Here is a 20498-nt window from a genome sequence, read left to right as displayed (position 1 = left end):
ACTACGTCCATTCTGGCTCGCCGGATTCTCTGGCTATGATCCTGGTCTGGTGATCTGGATTGTAAGAAAACCCTGGAGGTGGTCCCTTTTAAGGGAGACATTCTTTTTGGAGAAGACCTCAACAAGATGGTGGTTGACTTAGCTTCTGCTAAAACAGCGTGTCTACCTAGTACTGCTCCTTCGATACCGAAGGCTAAGAGTACTTCCTTTCGCTCCTTTCGTCCTTCAGGGAAAGCAAAGGGTCAGGCGTACCCAAAACAGACTTGCACTTCCAAACACAGTAAGCCCAAACCTAAACGGGCCTGGGCTGCCCGTCAGCCTGCTTCCAAAATTGACAAGCCTGCTGCATGACGGGGCAGGCCTCCCTCTGGGGGATCCCAGAGTGGGGGGCCGACTTCTAGGGTTTACCCAGGAATGGTTGAAGACCACTTCCGATGACTGGGTACGGGAAGTCGTCACTCGAGTTTACGCCGTCCCCTTCAAAAATCGTCCCCCTCATCGATTTGCCTGACAGACATCCCTTCAGATCAGGTGAAGGCAAAAACTCTTCATTCGGTAATACAGTCCCTCCTGGACACAGTAGTGGTAGTACAGGTGCCTCTGGCTCAGAGAAGCAAGGGGTACTATTCACCGCTGTTCCTAGTCCCGAAACAGAATGGGTCCTCACAGCCCATTCTCAACCTCAATCCTTGAACAAATACGTGAAAGTCTCCAAGTTTCTTATGGAAACTCTTCGCTCTATTGTTCTGGCATTGGAACCTGGGGATTATATGGTCTCCCTGGACATACAGGATGCTTACCTCCATATTCCTATTGCAATGTCGCATCAGTAGTACCTGAGGTTTGCCGTTAGCAACCTCCATTACCAATTTCGGGCGTTACTTTTTGGTTTGACCACGTCTCCACAAGTCTTCACCAAAGTCAAGGCGGTAATGACAGCTGTACTCCGCCGTCAAGTGGTCAGGATCCTCCCGTATCTGGAAGACTTGTTGATCCTGACAAATTTCCCAGAAATTCTCCTACGTCATCTGAAAATGACGCTCCAGTTTCTGGAAGCCCATGGTGGCTCATCAACTGGTAGAAATCTTCCCTGGTCCCTGCTCAGAGCATGGTGCACCTGGGGGCGTTGTTGGACACTCACAACCAGCGGTTGTTCTTGTCTCAGGAGAAGGTCCTGAAACTTCAGGACAAGATAAGATGCTTCCTGTCTCGTCCGCAAGTGTCGATACATTCAGCGATGCAAGTGCTAGGTCTCATGGTGTCTGCTTTCGACATGGTGGAGTATGCTCAATTCCATTCCTGCCCTCTGCAGAAATTGATTCTGGCCAAGTGGTATGGCCTGCCTCACCGGATCAGGTCTCACATGATCTCCTTGTCTACGGAGGTTCATCTGTCACTGAGCTGGTGGCTGAAGGACCAACGATTGTACAAGGGTCGTCCCTTCTGGATCTCCAACTGGGTTTTTCTTACAACGGATGCCAGTCTGAGAGGTTGGGGCGCGGTGTTGGAACAACACTCCCTTCAGGGTCGGTGGACCAAGGAGGAGTCTCTCCTCCCGATCAACATTCTGGAACTGCGGGCAGTGTTCAATGCTCTGAACTTGGCCCAGCATTTAATACAGAACAGACCTGTTCAAGTGCAATCGGACAACGCCACCACGGTGGCGTACATAAATCATCAAGGTGGCACTCGAAGCCGCATGGCAATGAGGGAAGTATCAAGAATTCTTCAGTGGGCAGAACGCCATCTGCCAGCCATATCGGCAGTGTTCATTCCGGGGGTACTCAACTGGGAAGCGGACTTCCTCACTCGTCAGGACATACACGCCGGAGAGTACTCCAGAAGTTTTTCAACTCCTAGTGGACAAGTGGGGCCTCCCAGATGTGGACCTGATGCCGTCTCGACACAACCACAAGGTTCCGATCTTCGGAGAAGGACTAGGGATCCTCAAGCAGCGTTCGTGGACGCACTGGCAATTCCATGGAACTTTCGTCTGCTATACGTGTTCCCTTCAGTGTCACTTCTGCCCAGAGTACTAAGGAAATTCAAGCAAGAAGGAGGAATCCTACTTCTGATCGCTCCAGCATGGCCCAGACGGCATAGGTTCTCAGACCTTCAGAGTCTCTCGATAGAGCGTCACTTTCTACTCCCACAACGCCCAGATCTCCTCGTTCAGGACCCCTGTGTATATCAGGATTTAGCCTGGTTGGCTTTGACGGCGTGGCTCTTGAAACTTCCGTCTTGAGGGCCAAAAGGTTTTCTGAGGCGGTCATTCAAACCATGTTGAAGGCCCAAAAACCGGCTTCTGCTTGGATTTATCATCGAATTCTTACTTTGCTTGGTGCGCCACTAACAATCATGACGCTTACAAGTTTCGTAAGGCCAAACTTTTGGCCTTTCTACAACAGGGCCTGGACTTGGGCCTTCGTCTGGCCTCCATCAAGGTTCATATTTCTGCCTTGTCTGTTTGGTTCCAGAGAAAAATTGCAACCTTACCTGATGTTCATACGTTCACTCAGGGTGTGTTGTGGATTCAACCTCCTTATGTCCCGCCTGTGGCTCCTTGGGACTGGTCGGTGGTTCTGGAGGCGTTGCAAGGGTCTCCGTTTGAGCCTCTTGAATCTGCAGACCTTAAGTGGCTTTCTCTTAAGGTATTGTTTCTGCTGGCTATTGCCTCTGCTAGATGGGTGTCAGATCTGGGTACCTTGTCTTGTAGGTCCCCATATCTGATTTTTCACCATGACCGGGCGGTTCTTAGAACACGTCCCGGGTACTTACCTAAGGTGGTATCTTCTTTCCACCTTAATCAGGAGATCGTGGTTCCGGCCTTTGCCTCTCCTGACTTGTCTTCCAAAGAGCGGTCTTTGGATGTGGTACGGGCTCTCCGTATCTATGTGAAGAGAACTGCATCCCTTCGGAAGTCTGATTCTCTTTGTACTGTTTGGTTTTCACAAACGTGGCTGGCCTGCTCACAAGCAGACCCTGGCCAGATGGATTAGAATAGTGATTGCACATGCTTATGTACAGGCTGGCCTTCCAGCTCCTGCTACCATCAAGGCCCATTCTACTTGGACTGTTGGACCTTCTTGGGCGGCCCGCCGTGGTGCAACCCTTGAACAATTGTGCAAGGTGGCTACGTGGTCCTCAGTGAACACGTTCATAAGGTTCTATGCCTTCAATACTTCCGCCTCCCAGGATGCTTCCTTTGGACGCCGGGTTCTTGTGCCCGCTACAGTGCGTCCCCTCCCATGAGGAACTGCTTTAAGACATCCCCAATGTCATTCCCTGTGGAGCCCAGTGTACCACGCAGCAGAAAATTAGATTTATGGTAAGAACTTACAGTTGTTAAATCTCTTTCTGCGAGGTACACTGTGTCCACAGGGCGCCCACCCTGACATACTTTGCTTCTTTGGGTTGGTATGGCATTAGCCGCTGACACTTTCTCCTGTCGCGAGAATGTGGTGTATGTGGCTACTAACGGTTGTCGTCTTTTACCTGCTTCTGCATTGGACTGGTTAACAAAACTGAGCTCCTGTGCACGGAGGCGGGGTTAAAGAGGAGGCGGCGCTAGGCATTCTGCGAACAGTCAAAGCTTTTAGCCTGTTGGTGCCTCGGATTAAGATCCTATTCTACACCCCAATGTCATTCCCTGTGGAGCCCAGTGTACCTCGCAGAAAGAGATTTAACAATGGTAAGTTCTTACCATAAATCTCGTTTTTCACATTCTTTTAGTAAAAAGAATTTTGATAAATATACCAGCACAACTTCTTATTGATACCTACTTGTACACAATATAATATAATGAAGTATCATATACACAAGAGACACGAGGGGTTTTCACTGCGTTAGTGGTAAATGCAAAAGTTGCATTTTCTATATAAAATAGGAATAGCCCCACTTCCATTGTTTAGCGCTTTGCAAATCCAATGTCTTCTTTCTTGCAGTACTCCAAATGGAAATGGCCACTAAGAAATCCGAACAGACTGTCCAAACTTTATATAATGCAGCTGTGAAGTACTATCAGTTGGAGCGTTCAATATACAACCAGCCAATAGGAAGAAGCTAGATAATGCTGCTAGTGTCATCGCCATCACATACAGTATCTTTACACCTGGTCCTCAGGGCCCACAGAAGATTGCCCACCAGAGGCATATCTGGGGATAAGTCAAAGCCTTTTTGAGCCACATAAGCAGGACACATACATCTTTGCTGCAGTCGCAGAATATAAGATCTTATGGGCCTAACTCAAGGTTGATTGCAAAACAAAATTTTCCCTTATGGGAAAAACCATGTGCACTGCAGGTGGAGCAGATGTAACATGTGCAGAGAGAGTTAGATTTGGGTGTGGTGTGTTCAAATTGAAATCTAAATTGCAGTGTAAAAATAAAGCAGCCAGTATGTACCCTGCACAGAAACAAAATAACCCACCCAAATCTAACTCTCTCTGCAAATGTTATATCTGCCCCACCTGCAGTGCACATGGTTTTGCCCAACTGCTAACAAATTTGCTGCTGCGATCAACTCTGAATTACCCCCATTGTTATGTGTTATGCTGGCCAGTGTAAAGACACAATAAGCCTGACATGCAACATCAAAAATGGGAGACACTTGGGGCATGTTTGTGTATTTACACAGCTATTTAAACTGCAAGTAACTCCTAATAGTTACAATATTCTTCCTTCTCAGCCAACCACATAGCTCCATCACACTCCATACATGCCAAATGAACATTTGCAATAGTTATGTCTACATCCATACGTTCATCCAATACATACCGTCATCCCAAAACATTTCCTCTAAGTGTATCTGAGTGTCCACAGGGAACGACCGGGTCATCTCGATGTCTAATGGAGGGAAGAAAAAAACATATGTCAAAGGTTTCTCTATAAGGAATAATAGGTTCTGAAAGTCTTAGTATAAATTATATATGATTTCATTGGGTGTAGTACGGCTGACCGGCGGTCTCCTGTCCGCTGGTCAGCTTACCGACACCGGGATCCCGGCAGCATACCGACGCCGGGATCCCGGCGGGGAGGGGCGAGTGCAGCAAGCCTCTTGCGTGCTCGCCACGCTGCGGGCTCGGTGGCGACCTGCGCTCGCCACGGGTTCTATTCCCACTCTATGGGTGTCGTGGACACCCACGAGTGGAAATAGTCCCTGTTGGTCGGCATGCCGACCATCGGGACAGTGACCCGTCGGGCTGGTGGAGGAGGTCATGTGACTGTCTGTCAGCTGACCGGCGGTCACATGAATACCACCCGATTTCATTAATGCGGTTCATTTGCTGGAATTTTTTCAGTATTTATCAGTTGACTGGTTGCGGTTTTGAATTAAGTGGATTTTTCAGTTCTGATGTTATTGAACCCTGATGTACTGCTGAATGGCACGGACTATAGCAACATAGACTTGTGGGTAAAGGGTACAAGGGAAGTGTACAAATTGCAGCCCAGGACAACACTTTCTACATCTGTGCCACCATATAGCGCTTCTTGCTGGTGATGCAAAGCGTTGCATTTTCTAATTGGATGGGATAGTCAGACACGTGCGGATTGGAGAATTCTGCAGAGAATGTAGGCTAGGCTCATTTTATGTCCAAGTGCAAAAATTAACTTAATTCTTTGGAACAATGTTGTTTTCCATATACTTCAGTAGTGGAGAACAATTAAGGATATCTTCAGTTGAGACCCTCTGTGGTGCTGGAGACTGGTCGCTGGTCGTTACTTTAAATCGAAAAGTATACTGTATTATGGCACATGAAGTTAAGACAGCCCCCATTGTCACCTCTCTCCATTAAGACAATAATAATAGTTGACCAAGTAGTATCTTAAGAGAAATTAGGAAAATGAATGTAAGAAAAGCGAGGTCCAGAAGTTTACTTTTGGTGCATATGAAAACGAGATTTATGGTAAGAACTTACCGTTGTTAAATCTTTTTCTGCAAGGTACACTGGGCTCCACAAGGCTTAACATCGGGATGAAGAGTAGGATCTTGATCCGAGGCACCAACAGGCTCAAAGCTTTGACCTTCTTCCCAAGATGCATAGCGCCGCCTCCTATATCACCCTGCCTCCGTGCACAGGAGCTCAGTTTCGTTAACCAGCCCAATGCAGTAGCAGGTACCAGAGACGACAAACATGAGTAGCCACATAGACCACACACTCACCAAAGGGGAGGGCGTCAGCGGCTAATGCCATACCAACCCAAAGAAGCAAAGCGCGTCAGGGTGGGCGTCTTGTGGAGCCCAGTGTACCTCGCAGAACGAGATTTAACAACGGTAAGTTCTTACCATAAATCTCATTTTCTGCTGCGGGGTACACTGGGCTCCAAAATTATTAACATCGGGGATGTCCTAAAGCAGTTCCTTATGGGAGGAGACGCACTGTAGCGGTCACAAGAACCCGGCGTCCAAAGGAAGCACCCTGGGAGGCGGAAATATCGAAGGCATATAACCTTATGAACGTGTTCACTGAGGACCACGTAACCGCCTTGCACAATTGATCAAGGGTTGCACCACGGTAGGCTGCCGAAGAAGGTCCAACCGAGCAGTATGGGCTCTAATGGTAGCAGGAACCAGACGACCAGCCTGTACATAAACATGTGCAATCACCATTCTAATCCAACTAGCCAAAGCCTGCTTGGAAGCAGGCCAGCCACGTTTGTGAAAACCAAACAATACAAAAAGAGAATCAGATTTCCTAACGGAGGAAGTTCTCTTCACATAGGGCTCTCCGCCCGTACCACATCCAAAGACCGCTCTTTGGAAGACAACTCAGGAGAATTAAAGGCCGGAACCACAATCTCCTGGTTAAGGTGGAAGGAAGACACCAACTTAGGTAAATAAGATGGCCGCGTTCTAAGAACCGTCCGGTCACGGTGAAAAATCAAATAGGGGGACTTACAGGGTAAGGCACCCAAGTCCGAGACCCTTCTAGCTGAAGCAATCGCCAGCAAGAATAAAACCTTAAGGGAAAGCCACTTAAGGTCAGCAGATGCAAGAGGTTCGAATGGAGACTCTTGTAAGGCCTCCAACACCACGACAAGTCCCAAGGAGCCACAGGTGGCAGATAAGGAGGCTGAATCCGCAATACACCCTAAGAATGTATGGACATCAGGTACGATAGCAATTTTTCTCTGAAACCAAACTGACAAGGCAGAAATGTGAACCTTGAGGGAGGCAAGACGCAGGCCCAAGTCCAGGCCCTGTTGTAGAAAGGCCAACAGTTTGGCCGTACTAAACTTGAAAACGTCATGATTGTGAGACGCACACCAAGTAAAGAAAGCATTCCAGACCCTATGGTAGATCCGAGCAGAAGCCGGCTTACGGGCCTTCAACATTGGTTGAACGACCGCCTCATAAAAACTCTTGGCCCTAAGACGGAAGCCTCAAGGGCCATGCCGTCAAAGCCAGATGGACTAAATCCTGGTTAACACAAGGGCCCTGAACGAGGAGGTCTGGTCGTTGTGGAAGTAGAAGGGGACGATCCCACGAGAGACCCAGTAGATTGGAAAACCAGTGCCGTCTGGGCCACGCTGGAGCGACCAGAAGCAGGTTTCCTCCTTCTTGCTTAAACTTACGTATTACTCTGGGCAGGAGTGACACTGGAGGGAACATGTACGGTAGCTGAAAGTTCCATGGAATCGCCAGAGCATCCATGAACGCAGCTTGAGGATCCCTTGTCCTTGCTCCGAAGACCGGAACCTTGTGATTGTGTCGAGACGCCATCAGATCCACATCTGGAAGGCCCCACGTGTCCACGAGAAGTTGAAACACCTCCGGATGGAGGCTCCACTCTCCTGCGTGTACGTCCTGACGACTGAGATAGTCCTCTTCCAAGTTCAGGACGCCCGGAATGAACACTGCGGATATGGCCAGCAGATGGCGTTCTGCCCACTGAAGAATCCTTAATACTTCCTTCATTGCCATGCGGCTTGGAGTGCCGCCTTGATGATTGATGTACGCCACCGTGGTGGCGTCGTCCGATTGTACTTGAACAGGTCTGTTCTGTATGAGATGCTGGGCCATTGTCAACTCATTGAACCCTGCCCGCAGTTCCAGAATATTTATCGGGAGTAGAGACTCCTACTTGGTCCACCGACCCTGAAGGGAGTGTTGTTCCAACATCGCACCCCAACCTCTCAGACTGGCATCTGTTTTCAGAAGGACCCAGTCGGATATCCAGAAGGGACGGCCCCTGCTCAATTGTTGGTCCTGCAGCCACCAGCTCAGTAACAGGCGGACCTCCGGAGACAATGAGATCATGTGAGATCTTATCCGGTGAGGCAGGCCGTCCCACTTGGTCAGAATCAACGTCTGCAGAGGGCGAGAGTGGAACTGAGCATACTCCACCATGTCAAAAGCCGACACCATGAGACCTAGCACTTGTATTGCCGAATGTATCGACACTTGCGGACGAGATAGGAAGCATCGAATTCCATCCTGAATCTTCAGGACTTTCTCCTGAGACAGGGACAACCGTTGGTTGGGATTGTCCAATAACGCTACCAGGTGTAACATGCTCCGAGCAGGAACCAGGTAGGATTTCTTCCAGTTGATCAACCACCCGTGGGCTGTCATGCACTGGATCGTCAGATCGAGATGACAGGAGAAGTTCTGGGGAATTTGCCAGGATCAACAAATCGTCCAAGTACGGTAGGATCCTGATCCCTTGACGGTGGAGTGTAGCCGTCATGACCGCCATTACTTTGGTGAAAACTCGGGGAGCCGTTGTCAAACCAAAGGGTGACACCCAAAATTGGTAATGAAGGTTGCCCACCGCAAATCGCAGGTACTGTTGATGAGATACCGCAATAGGGATATGCAGGTAGGCATCCTGTATGTCCAGGGAGACCATATAGTCCCCAGGTTCCATGGGCAGAACAATAGAGCGCAGAGTTTCCATACGAAACTTGGAGACCCGCACATGCTTGTTCAAGGACTTCAGATTGAGAATGGGCCGCGAGGACCCGTTCGGTTTCGGGACTAGAAACAGCAGTGAATAGTACCCCTTGCCTCTCTGAGCCAGAAGCACCAGTACCACCACTCCTGTGATCAGGAGGGAATGTACCACCGAGTGCAACGTGTTTGCTTTTGCCGGATCCAGAGGCACATCTGTCAGGCAAAATCGATGAGGGGGACGATTCTTGAAGGGTACAGCGTAACCTCGAGCGACGACTTCCCTTACCCAGGCATCGGAAGTGGTCTTCAACCATTCCTGGGCAAAACCTAGAAGTCGGCCCCCCACCCTGCGATCTCCCAGAGGGAGATCCGCCCCGTCATGCAGCAGGCTTGTCAGTTTTGGAAGCAGGCTGACGGGCGGCCCAGGCCCGCTTCGGACTGGCCTTGGCAGGTCTGGAAGAACGAGCTTGCTTTGGGTACACCTGACCTTTTACTTTACCTGGAGGACGAAAGGGCCGGGGGAAAGTACTTTAAGCCTTCTGCGTGGAAGGAGCCGTACTAGGAAGGCAAGTTGTTTTAGCAGTAGCCAGATCAGCCACAATCTTACTGAGGTCTTCTCCAAAGAGAATGTCTCCCTTGAAAGAAAGCACCTCCAGGGTTTTCTTGGAATCCGTATCCACCGACCAGGATCTCAACCAAAGGATACGTCTAGCCAAGACGGACGTAATAGTAGCTTGGCCGCCAGCACCCCGGCATCGGAGGCCGCCTCCTTAAGGTACAGAGAAGCCGTGGTAATATACAAGAGACATTGTCGAGCATGCTCAGATGCGTTGGAAGGCAGCTCCACCTCTAGCTCCTGAGCCCACGCTTCAACAGCTTCAGCAGCCCAAGTTGCTGCAATGGTTGGCCTAAGCATAGCCCCCGTTAGGGTGTAAATCGCTTTCAAACAACCCTCCACACGTCTACCCGTCAGTTCCTTCAGAGAGGTGACGGTAGTTACTGGCAGAGCGGAGGAAACAACCATGCACGCCACATGAGAATCTACAGGGGGAGGAGTTTCCCAATTTTTAACATAGCTCCGCAGAGAGAGCATAGCAAGCCAACAGTCTCTTATGCGGTGTGAATTCCGTTCCCGGATTATCCCATGAGTCCTGACATATGTCAGCCAGGTGTTGAGAATGAGGTAAAACTTGTATAACCACCATCTTTCGGTTAAATCGGATTTTAAGAGACCTCCGCAGGCTCAGGATCATCAGACACCTGAAGAATGAGCCTAATAGCATCAATCAAATCCGGGACATCCACCAATGACTTCCCCTCCCAATCAGAAACATCTCTGTCACTGTCTGTGGGATCAGTATATGCGCCATCTTCGTCAGAGGACGTGTCTGGGATAGCAGTGGATTGGGAGGAGGTAATGGCCCGTTTAGAAGACAACTTAGTCTTAGGCGGGCGAGAGTGACACTTGGATTTAGTCATCAATCAGTGCAAATGCTGTAACTGAGTGGAAAGCTGATCCGCCCATGGCGGGTTAACAGCAGGGACCATAAACTGTTGCAGTGGCACAGGTGGTCCCACAGGGGGCATCAATTTAGTTATGAGCGTGTTTAACAATGTGGAAAATGTAGCCCAAGGTGGGTCTTGGAATGTCCCAGGTGCTACCGACCCACTGGTGGGTAAGGAACCCCCTGAACCTAAACTCTCAGCTGCCATATTATCCACCATTACGTCCGCGGCCTCACTACCACGCAGTGTGGAAGAGGCCCCAGCGTCATTGCCACGTGAAGCAGACATACCAGTGTGCACAATAATGGGCAAACCTGGTACAAAGTGTATGGGCAACCTGGTACAAAGCACTATACCAGCGGTGGCCAACCTGCGGCTCTCGAGCCGCATGCGGCTCTTTCATCCTCCGCATGCGGATCGATGCGCTCCCGGCCACTGCTGCCCGACACACCAGACTCCCACTGCAGCAGGTCTCCAGCGGCGGTGTGTATCTTCAATTCTGTGGCGGCCCGTGAGCCAATCAGAGCTCGCGGACCGGCAGCTAAGGCTCCTGATTGGCTGCCGGTCCGCGAGCTCTGATTGGCTCACGGGCCGGCGCCGAATTGAAGATACACACCGCCGCCGGAGATGGAGGGGTAGGAGAGGCGCGCGCTGCACTCTCCTTCCTCTCACAGCAGTGCGGTAAGCAGCACTTTGTTTTGTTTTTTTTGGGACGGGGGAGTGAGGCACTGTGGCGGCATATGTATCAGCACTGGGGGCATGCATATCTGCACTGTGGGGGCATATGTATCTGCATTGTGGGGGCATGTGTATCTGCACTGTGGGCATATGAGGCACTGTGGGGGCATGTGTATCTGCACTGGGGGCATATCTGGCACTGTGGGGGCATGTGTACCTGCACTGGGGCATATCTGCACTGGGCATATCTGGCACTGTGTGGGCATATCTGGCACTGTATGGGCATGTGTATCTGCACTGGGGGCATATCTGCACTGGGGGCATATCTGGCACTGTGTGGGCATATCTGGCACTGTGGGGACATGTGTATCTGCATCGGGGGCATATCTGGCACTGTGGGGGCATATTTGGCACTCTGGGGTTATATCTGGCACTGTGGGGACATGTGTATCTGCATTGGGAGCATATCTGGCACTGTGGGGGGCATATCTGGCACTGTGGGAGGCACTGTGGGGACATGTGTATCTGCATCGGGGGCATATCTGGCACTGTGGGAGTCACTGTGGGGACATGTGTATCTGCATCGGGGGCATATCTGGCACTGTGGGGGCATATCTGGCACTGTGGGAGGCACTGTGGGGACATGTGTATCTGCATCGGGGGCATATCTGGCACTGTGGGGGCATATTTGGCACTCTGGGGTTATATCTGGCACTGTGGGGACATGTGTATCTGCATCGGGGGCATATCTGGCACTGTGGGGGCATATCTGGCACTGTGGGAGGCACTGTGGGGACATGTGTATCTGCATCGGGGGCATATCTGGCACTGTGGGAGTCACTGTGGGGACATGTGTATCTGCATCGGGGGCATATCTGGCACTGTGGGGGGCATATCTGGCACTGTGGGAGGCACTGTGGGGACATGTGTATCTGCATCGGGGGCATATCTGGCACTGTGGGGGCATATCTGGCACTGTGGGAGGCACTGTGGGGACATGTGTATCTGCATCGGGGCATATCTGGCACTGGGGGCATATATGTATCTGGCACTGTGGTGGTACCCATTTTTTGGCATTTTTATATGTATGTGGCACTGTACAACATGACTAAACAGGGTTATGACACAAGGTCACACTCCTACAAACATCATACCGAAAGGTGTGTGCACAAAAATTGTGACAACTAGGCCACACCCCCATTTTTGCGCGCTGGCTCTTGCACTTGCCTATGGATCTTTTCTGGCTCTTTGCCTCCGACTGGTTGGTCAACCCTGCACTATACCTATCAAGAACTCTCAGAACAGAAGCCTAAGATGGCACAGACCAAGAGTTCAATAGATACAGAATATATGGTGACTATAACTCACAAGTAAAAATACCCTATCGGTATATCTTGTGATACAATCCTATATTATTATTATAGAAAAACCTGAAACACATGGCCCCCTCTGGTATAGCAATATAGGAATAGCACGCTGAGTGAAATACCCTGCAATAAGGCAACCACGCAGCAGCTACATGCACACTGAACCATAAACTGCACTGAACTAGCAATACAAAGTAATACTCAGTATGGCTATAAGTGATAACAATAGATATAACAAACACAGTAAGCACTGGATGTATATCACAGGGTGTTTGTACCACACAACCCTGAATGCATGCACTCTTTCTTGACTAACACAGTCCCAGTGACAGGTAGAATACTCAAGTGTCCTGTAGGAAACACAGCACTGGCAGCCAGGCGATTCCACAGAGGAGTATTTGCCCCAGCAATCCCAGCAACAGCAAGGCTCTTCCTGTACTGGCTGCTGACCGGGAGAGAGGGAGAAGGAAGCAGCTCCAGGGCGGGAACATAAATGGCGCCCTGGGGCTGTGGGGAGGGTCCTCAGGTCCGGCCTGCTTTCCCTGCTGGCATCCCCACCGGGCGTGCGGGCAGTAAAGAAAACGGGGGGGGGGGGGGGGGATGGTACAACGTCCCCCCTGACCTGTGCCCATAAAGTATATCCCTGGTGGCTAGTGGAACATCAGCCCAGTAATCCGTGTCCACACCAGCGCACGCGCGGCCCGCCTCCTACGGCTGCGCTGGATCGCGGTGCAAAGTGCGGCACAGAAGCCCCTTACCTTCCCCTTGTCAGCGGCCCCGCGATCCGGGAGACGGCGGTGTGTGTGTGACTCACGTGAAGAGGGAAGAAGCCAGCGCCTCCGCTTCAGTGACCCGGCAACCGCGGCGCGGGAGTATATAGCGCCGCTGGGGGTGATGGAGCTGCACGCAGGTAAGTCTATGAGACTTTACCTGCAGCAGCCCTGTAAATCTTCATACATTTCTTCTGTCTTTCAGTCTGTAAATGAAGCTCTGAAAAGGCTGCCTAGAGCAGCCCCTGTTCAGTGCCTGCATACTGCAAGGCACCAACTTACAAACTGAGCTCCTGTGCATGAAGGCGGGGTGATATAGGAGGCGGCGCTATGCATTTTGGGAAGAAGGTCAAAGCTTTGAGCCTGTTGGTGCCTTGGATCAAGATTCTACTCTACACCCCGATGTTAAGCCTTGTGGAGCCCAGTGTACCCCGCAGCAGAAATCCTATTATGGACCACAAAATGTTGCAACGTCTGGCTGGATGACCATCAAAACCACACGAGAAACCTGGACAAGCTACGTTTACTTTATTTCCCACATTCACAAATGGCTCTTTAAGACGTTTAAAATTGGTGTGGTATACAAGATCTACAGTTATTGAGGGATATTCAATTGTTTGAAAAGTCAGTTGGGTGTCTTTTTTTTCTATCTAATAGACGGGGGGGGGGGGGAGGGGGGGGGAAACAGACACCCAACCGACTTTTCAAACAATTGAATTCCCCCCATTAAGTCAACTGTCAGTTGGTCGACTCCATATGTTTTTTGTGTGTTTTTTTTACAGTTTTGGGGTTAGTGTTGATAGTTTTTCCATCTGGGGCCACCATTTGTAGAAATGCGTCCCCTCGTACGCTCGCTTTGCTTGCAACACTTCGGGTGTAGTGTCTCACACCTCTCCACTCAACACAAGGTTACTAAAGGTTATGATTTGTGACATGGATGGTCAAGGATGGAATAAGTAAAAAAAAAAAGTGTCGACCATTTTAACCTGTCAACCTTTCATAGGTCAATGTCGACCAAGATATTGTAGATCTATAGTCTGGATCCCATTTAAAAATGGGATAAAAGGGGGTTATTCAGAGTTTAAAGCAAACCAAAAAAGTTAGCAATTGGGCAAAACCATTTTGAATTTGAGATAGGGCAGATGTAACATGTGCAGAGAGAGTTAGATTTAGGTGGGTTATATTGTTTCTGTGCAGGGTAAATACTGTCTGCTTTATTTTTACACTGCAATTTAAATTTCCGTTTCCACACATCCCACCCAAATCTCACTCTTTCTGCACATGTTACATCTGCCCCACCTGCAGTGCACATGGTTTTGCCCAATTGCTAACTTTTTTGGTTTGCTGACAACTCTGAATAACCCCTAAAGACAGAAAGCCTAGTAGAAGGGAAACAAATACCACTATGAATTAATAATTTAGTAAGTAGAATGCTTTTGACATGTGTCTGGTCCCAGCAATATGTAACCATTACACTGCTTTTAATTTTATTCTTTCAAACATATCTTTTGATTCACGGGGTTGAAATTAACTTTTCACACCGTCTCACCATCTGCATATACTGAATGAATTCCTAATCAAAGTAGTATAGTGGGGGCAGCAATTAAAACAGCAGGGCCCATCATACAGTGCATTACCGTACTCTGAAATTCCATTTCGCCAATAAAACCCCTTTGTGTTTTGATTTAGGAAAATAGGTTTTATTATCTGACTAAATCTGCTTAGAAACACAGCATTTCATAGTGTCATTAAACATTAGACACTAGCGAGAGTGCACGCCCCATCCGCTGCATAACGATATTTAGGCAATGTGATGTTTGCCAAGTTTTAGCACAACTGAGTTATTTTTAGTACATCTGTTTCTTAAAATGTACAAAGGAAAGTGAAATACATGATATACAGTATAGAGGAAATATGTCTCAAAGTTAAAGTGTTCCTTACACAGACCTGACTGCACATAGAACTCTTTCTGCGTTCCATGTGGCCTTCTCTAAGGAGGAGTTGGCTGGGGTAATGTTACATGGAGCACAATAAGGAATCAGAGTACACTAACGAGAGTCGGGAGGGCCATGTGCCATTAAGCATCCCTGCAGATTGGAGTCTATTGTATGAGATGATCACACCTATGAGTACAGAATGTAGAAAGGACAACTCCCAGTGGACCAGTGTATTTACATATTGTTCACAGTATCAACCAGCTAAACAGATCGGTCTACCCAAATTGTCACCAAGCGGTAGACCCTCAAACGCCAGTGGTGATACAGTGGAAAAATCGACTAACCACCATCTTTAAAGGGAGAGTTGGTGGGCGATACACAAAAGACTGAGCGGAGGAGAGGTCATCAAAGTCAAGGAATAACTTGTGGACCTGGGGGGTATGGATCACCTGAAAAAAAGGCAATAGTGTCTAGGCTGACCCCCAAAAGGTCAACATGCACAAAGTCGACACAGAAAAAAGGTCGGCATGAGTTTTTCGGCGGCGTTTTTGTGGTGTTTTCTCCAAAATATGACTGGGACTCGCAATTAGTGCACCGTCATGGGGATGGGACCTAAGTCTAGGCACAGAATACATTTATGTTTCATATACACCTTATACACACTGTCTGAAGGTCATTTAATACAATAATTTTAATAACTTTGTGTATTCAACAAAGTTTGTGTTAATTGAGCCATCAGAAAACAAATGTTTCACTATCTCATTCTTACTCAAAAAATCCGTATTTCGGAATATTCCATATTCCGGAATATTTGGATAGGTGATACTCAACCTGTACTAAAATAATAATAATAATTAAAAAAAAATACAAACAAACAAAAACGCACAGTAATATTTGAGGTACAATGTTGCAATATTTTAGCATGCGTAACAATAAAACACCATCACAAGAGTGGAATAAAGGAAAATTCATGTGCAACTGTTCCCCCCACAAGTGGTGAAAAACACATGTATTGCTCAGGTTCCAAAAACACATGAAATCTTATTAACGGGTGTCCCACTGTTGTAAATACATTAACAGGGCTTATATAGCAACGGAAAGTGATTCTGGTAAGTTTACTGGGTTACACAAACTAAACCTTTGGAGAGGAGTGCAAAAAGTAATAATATTAACAGTATTAGGGCTATATAAACCATATGAAAAAAAACCAGCATTTTAAATCAACTTTGAACCAGCTCCAGTATTAAAATGCTTTATATGAGGCAGTTTTCCTATAAAGATTGTCCTTTAAATGATCCACAATTATAGTGGCCGTAACAAGTCAAATAAAGGTACTTCACTATGAATAATAACTATGGGCAAATGAAACACCTCATTTAACTGCCCTTAAGTACTGGTGAAAGAAATGTAATTAACACTTTAAAGAGACAATTTTAAGCATGTTATTCATTAATTAGCAACATATTACAGTGTATGAAATTGGACTTTCATTTATATCTTTTTATGCATTGCCACATTTTACCTGAGGTCTAAACTATGGATCTCCAGGGAGTGTGGTATCTCGTGCAAGTCTGATTAATGCAATTACAGACGATCAGCAAGCTTAAGAAATGACAGGATCAATAAAGCCATTCTTAATAGGTCCTAAACACCTACAGTACATTAAATATGTAGTGAATAGGAAAACTGGGAACTGTTCTTACACCCGTGTTAAGAAGCAGCTTCTCTACAACTGTAACAGCTGAGTAACTTCACAGATAGAGGTGAAATATATTACTAAGGATTCTCACAAATGTACTTCTATTTTCCTAAATGTGAAAGTTCTATTTCAGCAGCAGGAACTACGAGACTCTAGAGGACTCAAGCTACCAAAAATGCAGCCCCCCTGTGAGGATCACATCTCAGAACTGCAAAGGTTCCACGAACATCCTCATCATCAGAATCTCCATTTAACCTGACTGGAAACCAAAACCTGTAACCACTGTATAAACGTTTAATATTGATATGCAATCTGTAAATCAGCAAAATAACACTATACTAAATGGGGTTCTCTGTATAAACATTAGAAATAACCATATTGTACCTCTTGGCAGCACCCAGGCTGCACCCCAAGGTCCAGTGAAAGAATGGTGTGTCAATAGTCACTTCTGAACCACCTAATTAATCTTGGTCACAGAGTACCTACAGTCAGGGTATGAAATAGGAGTACCCCACCTACAGTCAGGGTATGAAATAGGAGTACCCCACCTACAGTCAGGGTATGAAAATAGGATTTTACTTACCGGTAAATCTATTTCTCGTAGTCCGTAGAGGATGCTGGGGGCTCCGTAAGGACCATGGGGAATAGACGGGCTCCGCAGGAGATAGGGCACTTTAAGAAAGCTTTGGATTCTGGGTGTGCACTGGCTCCTCCCTCTATGTCCCTCCTCCAGACCTCAGTTAGAGAAACTGTGCCCAGAGGATATGAACAGTACGAGGAAAGGATTTATGTAACCTAAGGGCAAGATTCATACCAGCCACACCAATCACACCGTATAACTTGTGATAAACTACCCAGTTAACAGTATGAACAAGTAACATAGCCTCGGTTCAAGACCGACCAACTATAACATAACCCTTATGTAAGCAATAACTATATACAAGTCTTGTAGAAGAAGTCCGCACTTGGGACGGGCGCCCAGCATCCTCTACGGACTACGAGAAATAGATTTACCGGTAAGTAAAATCCTATTTTCTCTAACGTCCAAGAGGATGCTGGGGACTCCGTAAGGACCATGGGGATTATACCAAAGCTCCCAAACGGGCGGGAGAGTGCGGATGACTCTGCAGCACCGATTGAGCAAACAGGAGGTCCTCCTCAGCCAGGGTATCAAACTTATAGAACTTTGCAAAGGTGTTTGACCCCGACCAAGTAGCAGCTCGGCACAGTTGTAGTGCCTAGACCCCTCGGGCAGCCGCCCAAGAAGAGCCCACCTTCCTAGTGGAATGGGCCTTAACCGATTTAGGCAATGGCAATCCTGCCGTAGAATGCGCCTGCTGAATCGTGTTACAGATCCAGCGAGCAATTGTCTGCTTTGATGCAGGAGCGCCAACCTTGTTGGCCGCATACAGAACAAACAGAGCTTCAGTCTTCCTGATCCTAGCTGTTCTCGTCACGTAAATCTTCAAAGCCCTGACCACATCCAGGGACTCGGAGTCCTCCAAGTCCCGTGTAGCCACAGGCACGACAATAGGTTGGTTCATATGAAAAGATGAGACCACCTTGGGCAGAAATTGAGGACGAGTCCTCAACTCTGCCATATCCACGTGAAAAATCAGGTATGGGCTTTTATATGATAAAGCCGCTAATTCCGAAACACGCCTTGCAGAAGCTAAGGCCAACAACATGACCACTTTCCAAGTGAGGTATTTCAACTCCACTGTTTTGAGTGGTTCAAACCAAGGTGACTTGAGGAAACTTAATACCACGTTAAGATCCCAAGGCGCCACCAGAGGTACAAAGGGAGGCTGAATATGCAGCACTCCCTTCACAAAAGTCTGTACTCCAGGAAGAGAAGCCAATTCTCTTTGAAAGAAAATGGATAAGGCCGAAATTTGGACCTTTATGGACCCTAATTTTAGGCCCAAATTCACTCCCGTTTGAAGGAAGTGAAGCAGACGGCCCCAATGGAACTCCTCCGTAGGAGCAGCTCTGGCCTCACACCAAGAAACATATTTCCGCCATATACGGTGAAAATGTTTCGATGTCACATCCTTCCTAGCCTTGATCAGGGTAGGAATGACCTCCTCCGGAATCCTTTTTCAGCTAGGATCCGGCGTTCAACCGCCATGCCGTCAAACGCAGCCGCGGTAAGTCTTGGAACAGACAGTGCCCCTGCTGCAGCAGGTCCTGCCTTAGAGGAAGAGGCCACGGATCTTCTGTGAGCAACTCTTGCAGATCCGGTTACCAAGTCCTCCTTGGCCAATCAGGAACAATGAGAATTGTTCTGACCCTTCCTAGTCTTATTAATCTCAACACCTTGGGTATGAGAGGCAGAGGAGGAAACACATAGACCGATCTGAACACCCATGGTGTCACCAGAGCGTCTACCGCTACCGCCTGAGGGTCTCTTGACCTGGCGCAATACCTCTTTAGCTTTTTGTTAAGACGGGACGCCATCATGTCTATTTGAGGCAGTCCCCACCGATCCACGATCTGTGTGAAGACTTCTTGATGAAGTCCCCACTCTCCCGGATGCAGGTCGTGCCTGCTGAGGAAGTCCGCCTCCCAGTTGTCCACCCCCGGGATGAACACTGCTGATAGTGCGCTTACATGGCCTTCCGCCCAGCGCAGAATCCTGGTCGCCTCTGCCATGGCCACTCTGCTCCTTGTGCCGCCTTGGCGGTTTACATGAGCCACTGCCGTGATATTGTCCGACTGAATCAGAACCAGTTTGTTCTGAAGCCACTCCTCCGCATGGCGTAGGGCGTTGTAAATGGCCCTTAACTCCAGGACATTGATGTGGAGACAAGTCTCGAGGCTTGACCAGAGACCTTGGAAATTTCTTCCCAGTGCGACAGCCCCCCAACCTCGGAGGCTCGCGTCCGTGGTCACCAGGATCCAGTCCTGAATGCCGAACCTGCGGAGGTGAGCACTGTGCAGCCACCACAGGAGAGATACCCTGGCCCTGGGAGACAGGGTGATCCGTTTCTGCATATGTAGATGGGACCCGGACCATTTGTCCAATAGGTCCCATTGGAAAGTCCTCACATGGAACCTGCCGAAGGGGATGGCCTCGTATGAAGCCACCATCTTCCCCAGAACCTTTGTGCAGTGATGCACCGAAACCTTTTTTGGCTTTAAAAGGTTCCTGACCAGGGCTATGAGCTCCTGAGCCTTCTCCACCGGAAGAAAAACTATTTTTTGGTTTGTGTCTAGAATCAGGCCCAAAAAGGTCAGACGCGTTGCGGGTACTAGCTGGGATTTCGGTCAATTGAGAATCCAGTCGTACATCTGCAACGTCTTCACGGACAGAGACACGCTGTCCAGCAACTTCTCCCGAGATCTCGCCTTTATAAGGAGATCGTCCAAGTACGGGATAATTGTGACTCCCTGCTTGCGCAGGAGCACCATCATTTCCGCCATTACCTTGGTGAAAATTCTCGGGGCCGTGGAAAGACCAAACGGCAACGTCTGAAATTAGTAGTGACAATCCTGTACTGCAAATCTCAGAAACGCCTGGTGAGGGGGGAAAATCGGAACATGAAGGTACGCATCCTTTATGTCCAGGGACACCATCCAATCCCCTCCCTCCAGGCTGGCGATGACCATTCTGAGCGATTCCATTTTGAACTTGAACCTCTTC

General features: G+C 48.4%; 1 protein-coding gene across 3 annotated transcripts in view; it reads right to left on the bottom strand.

The window, feature by feature from the left end:
- Positions 1-20498, bottom strand: part of DNAJC24 (DnaJ heat shock protein family (Hsp40) member C24) — a 214030-nt gene that overhangs the window by 11768 nt on the left and 181764 nt on the right. For all 3 annotated transcript variants that reach the window (XM_063944444.1, XM_063944445.1, XM_063944446.1), the window contains exon 4: positions 4776-4844. In XM_063944444.1, coding sequence (XP_063800514.1) covers positions 4776-4844 — 69 coding nt within the window. The remainder of the gene's footprint in view (positions 1-4775; positions 4845-20498) is intronic.

The sequence above is a fragment of the Pseudophryne corroboree genome, chromosome 11 (assembly GCF_028390025.1).
Source record: "Pseudophryne corroboree isolate aPseCor3 chromosome 11, aPseCor3.hap2, whole genome shotgun sequence".
Taxonomy (NCBI): domain Eukaryota; kingdom Metazoa; phylum Chordata; class Amphibia; order Anura; family Myobatrachidae; genus Pseudophryne; species Pseudophryne corroboree.
The sequence above is the reverse complement of the archived record's forward strand: the minus strand, read 5'-3'. Positions and strand labels throughout refer to the sequence as shown.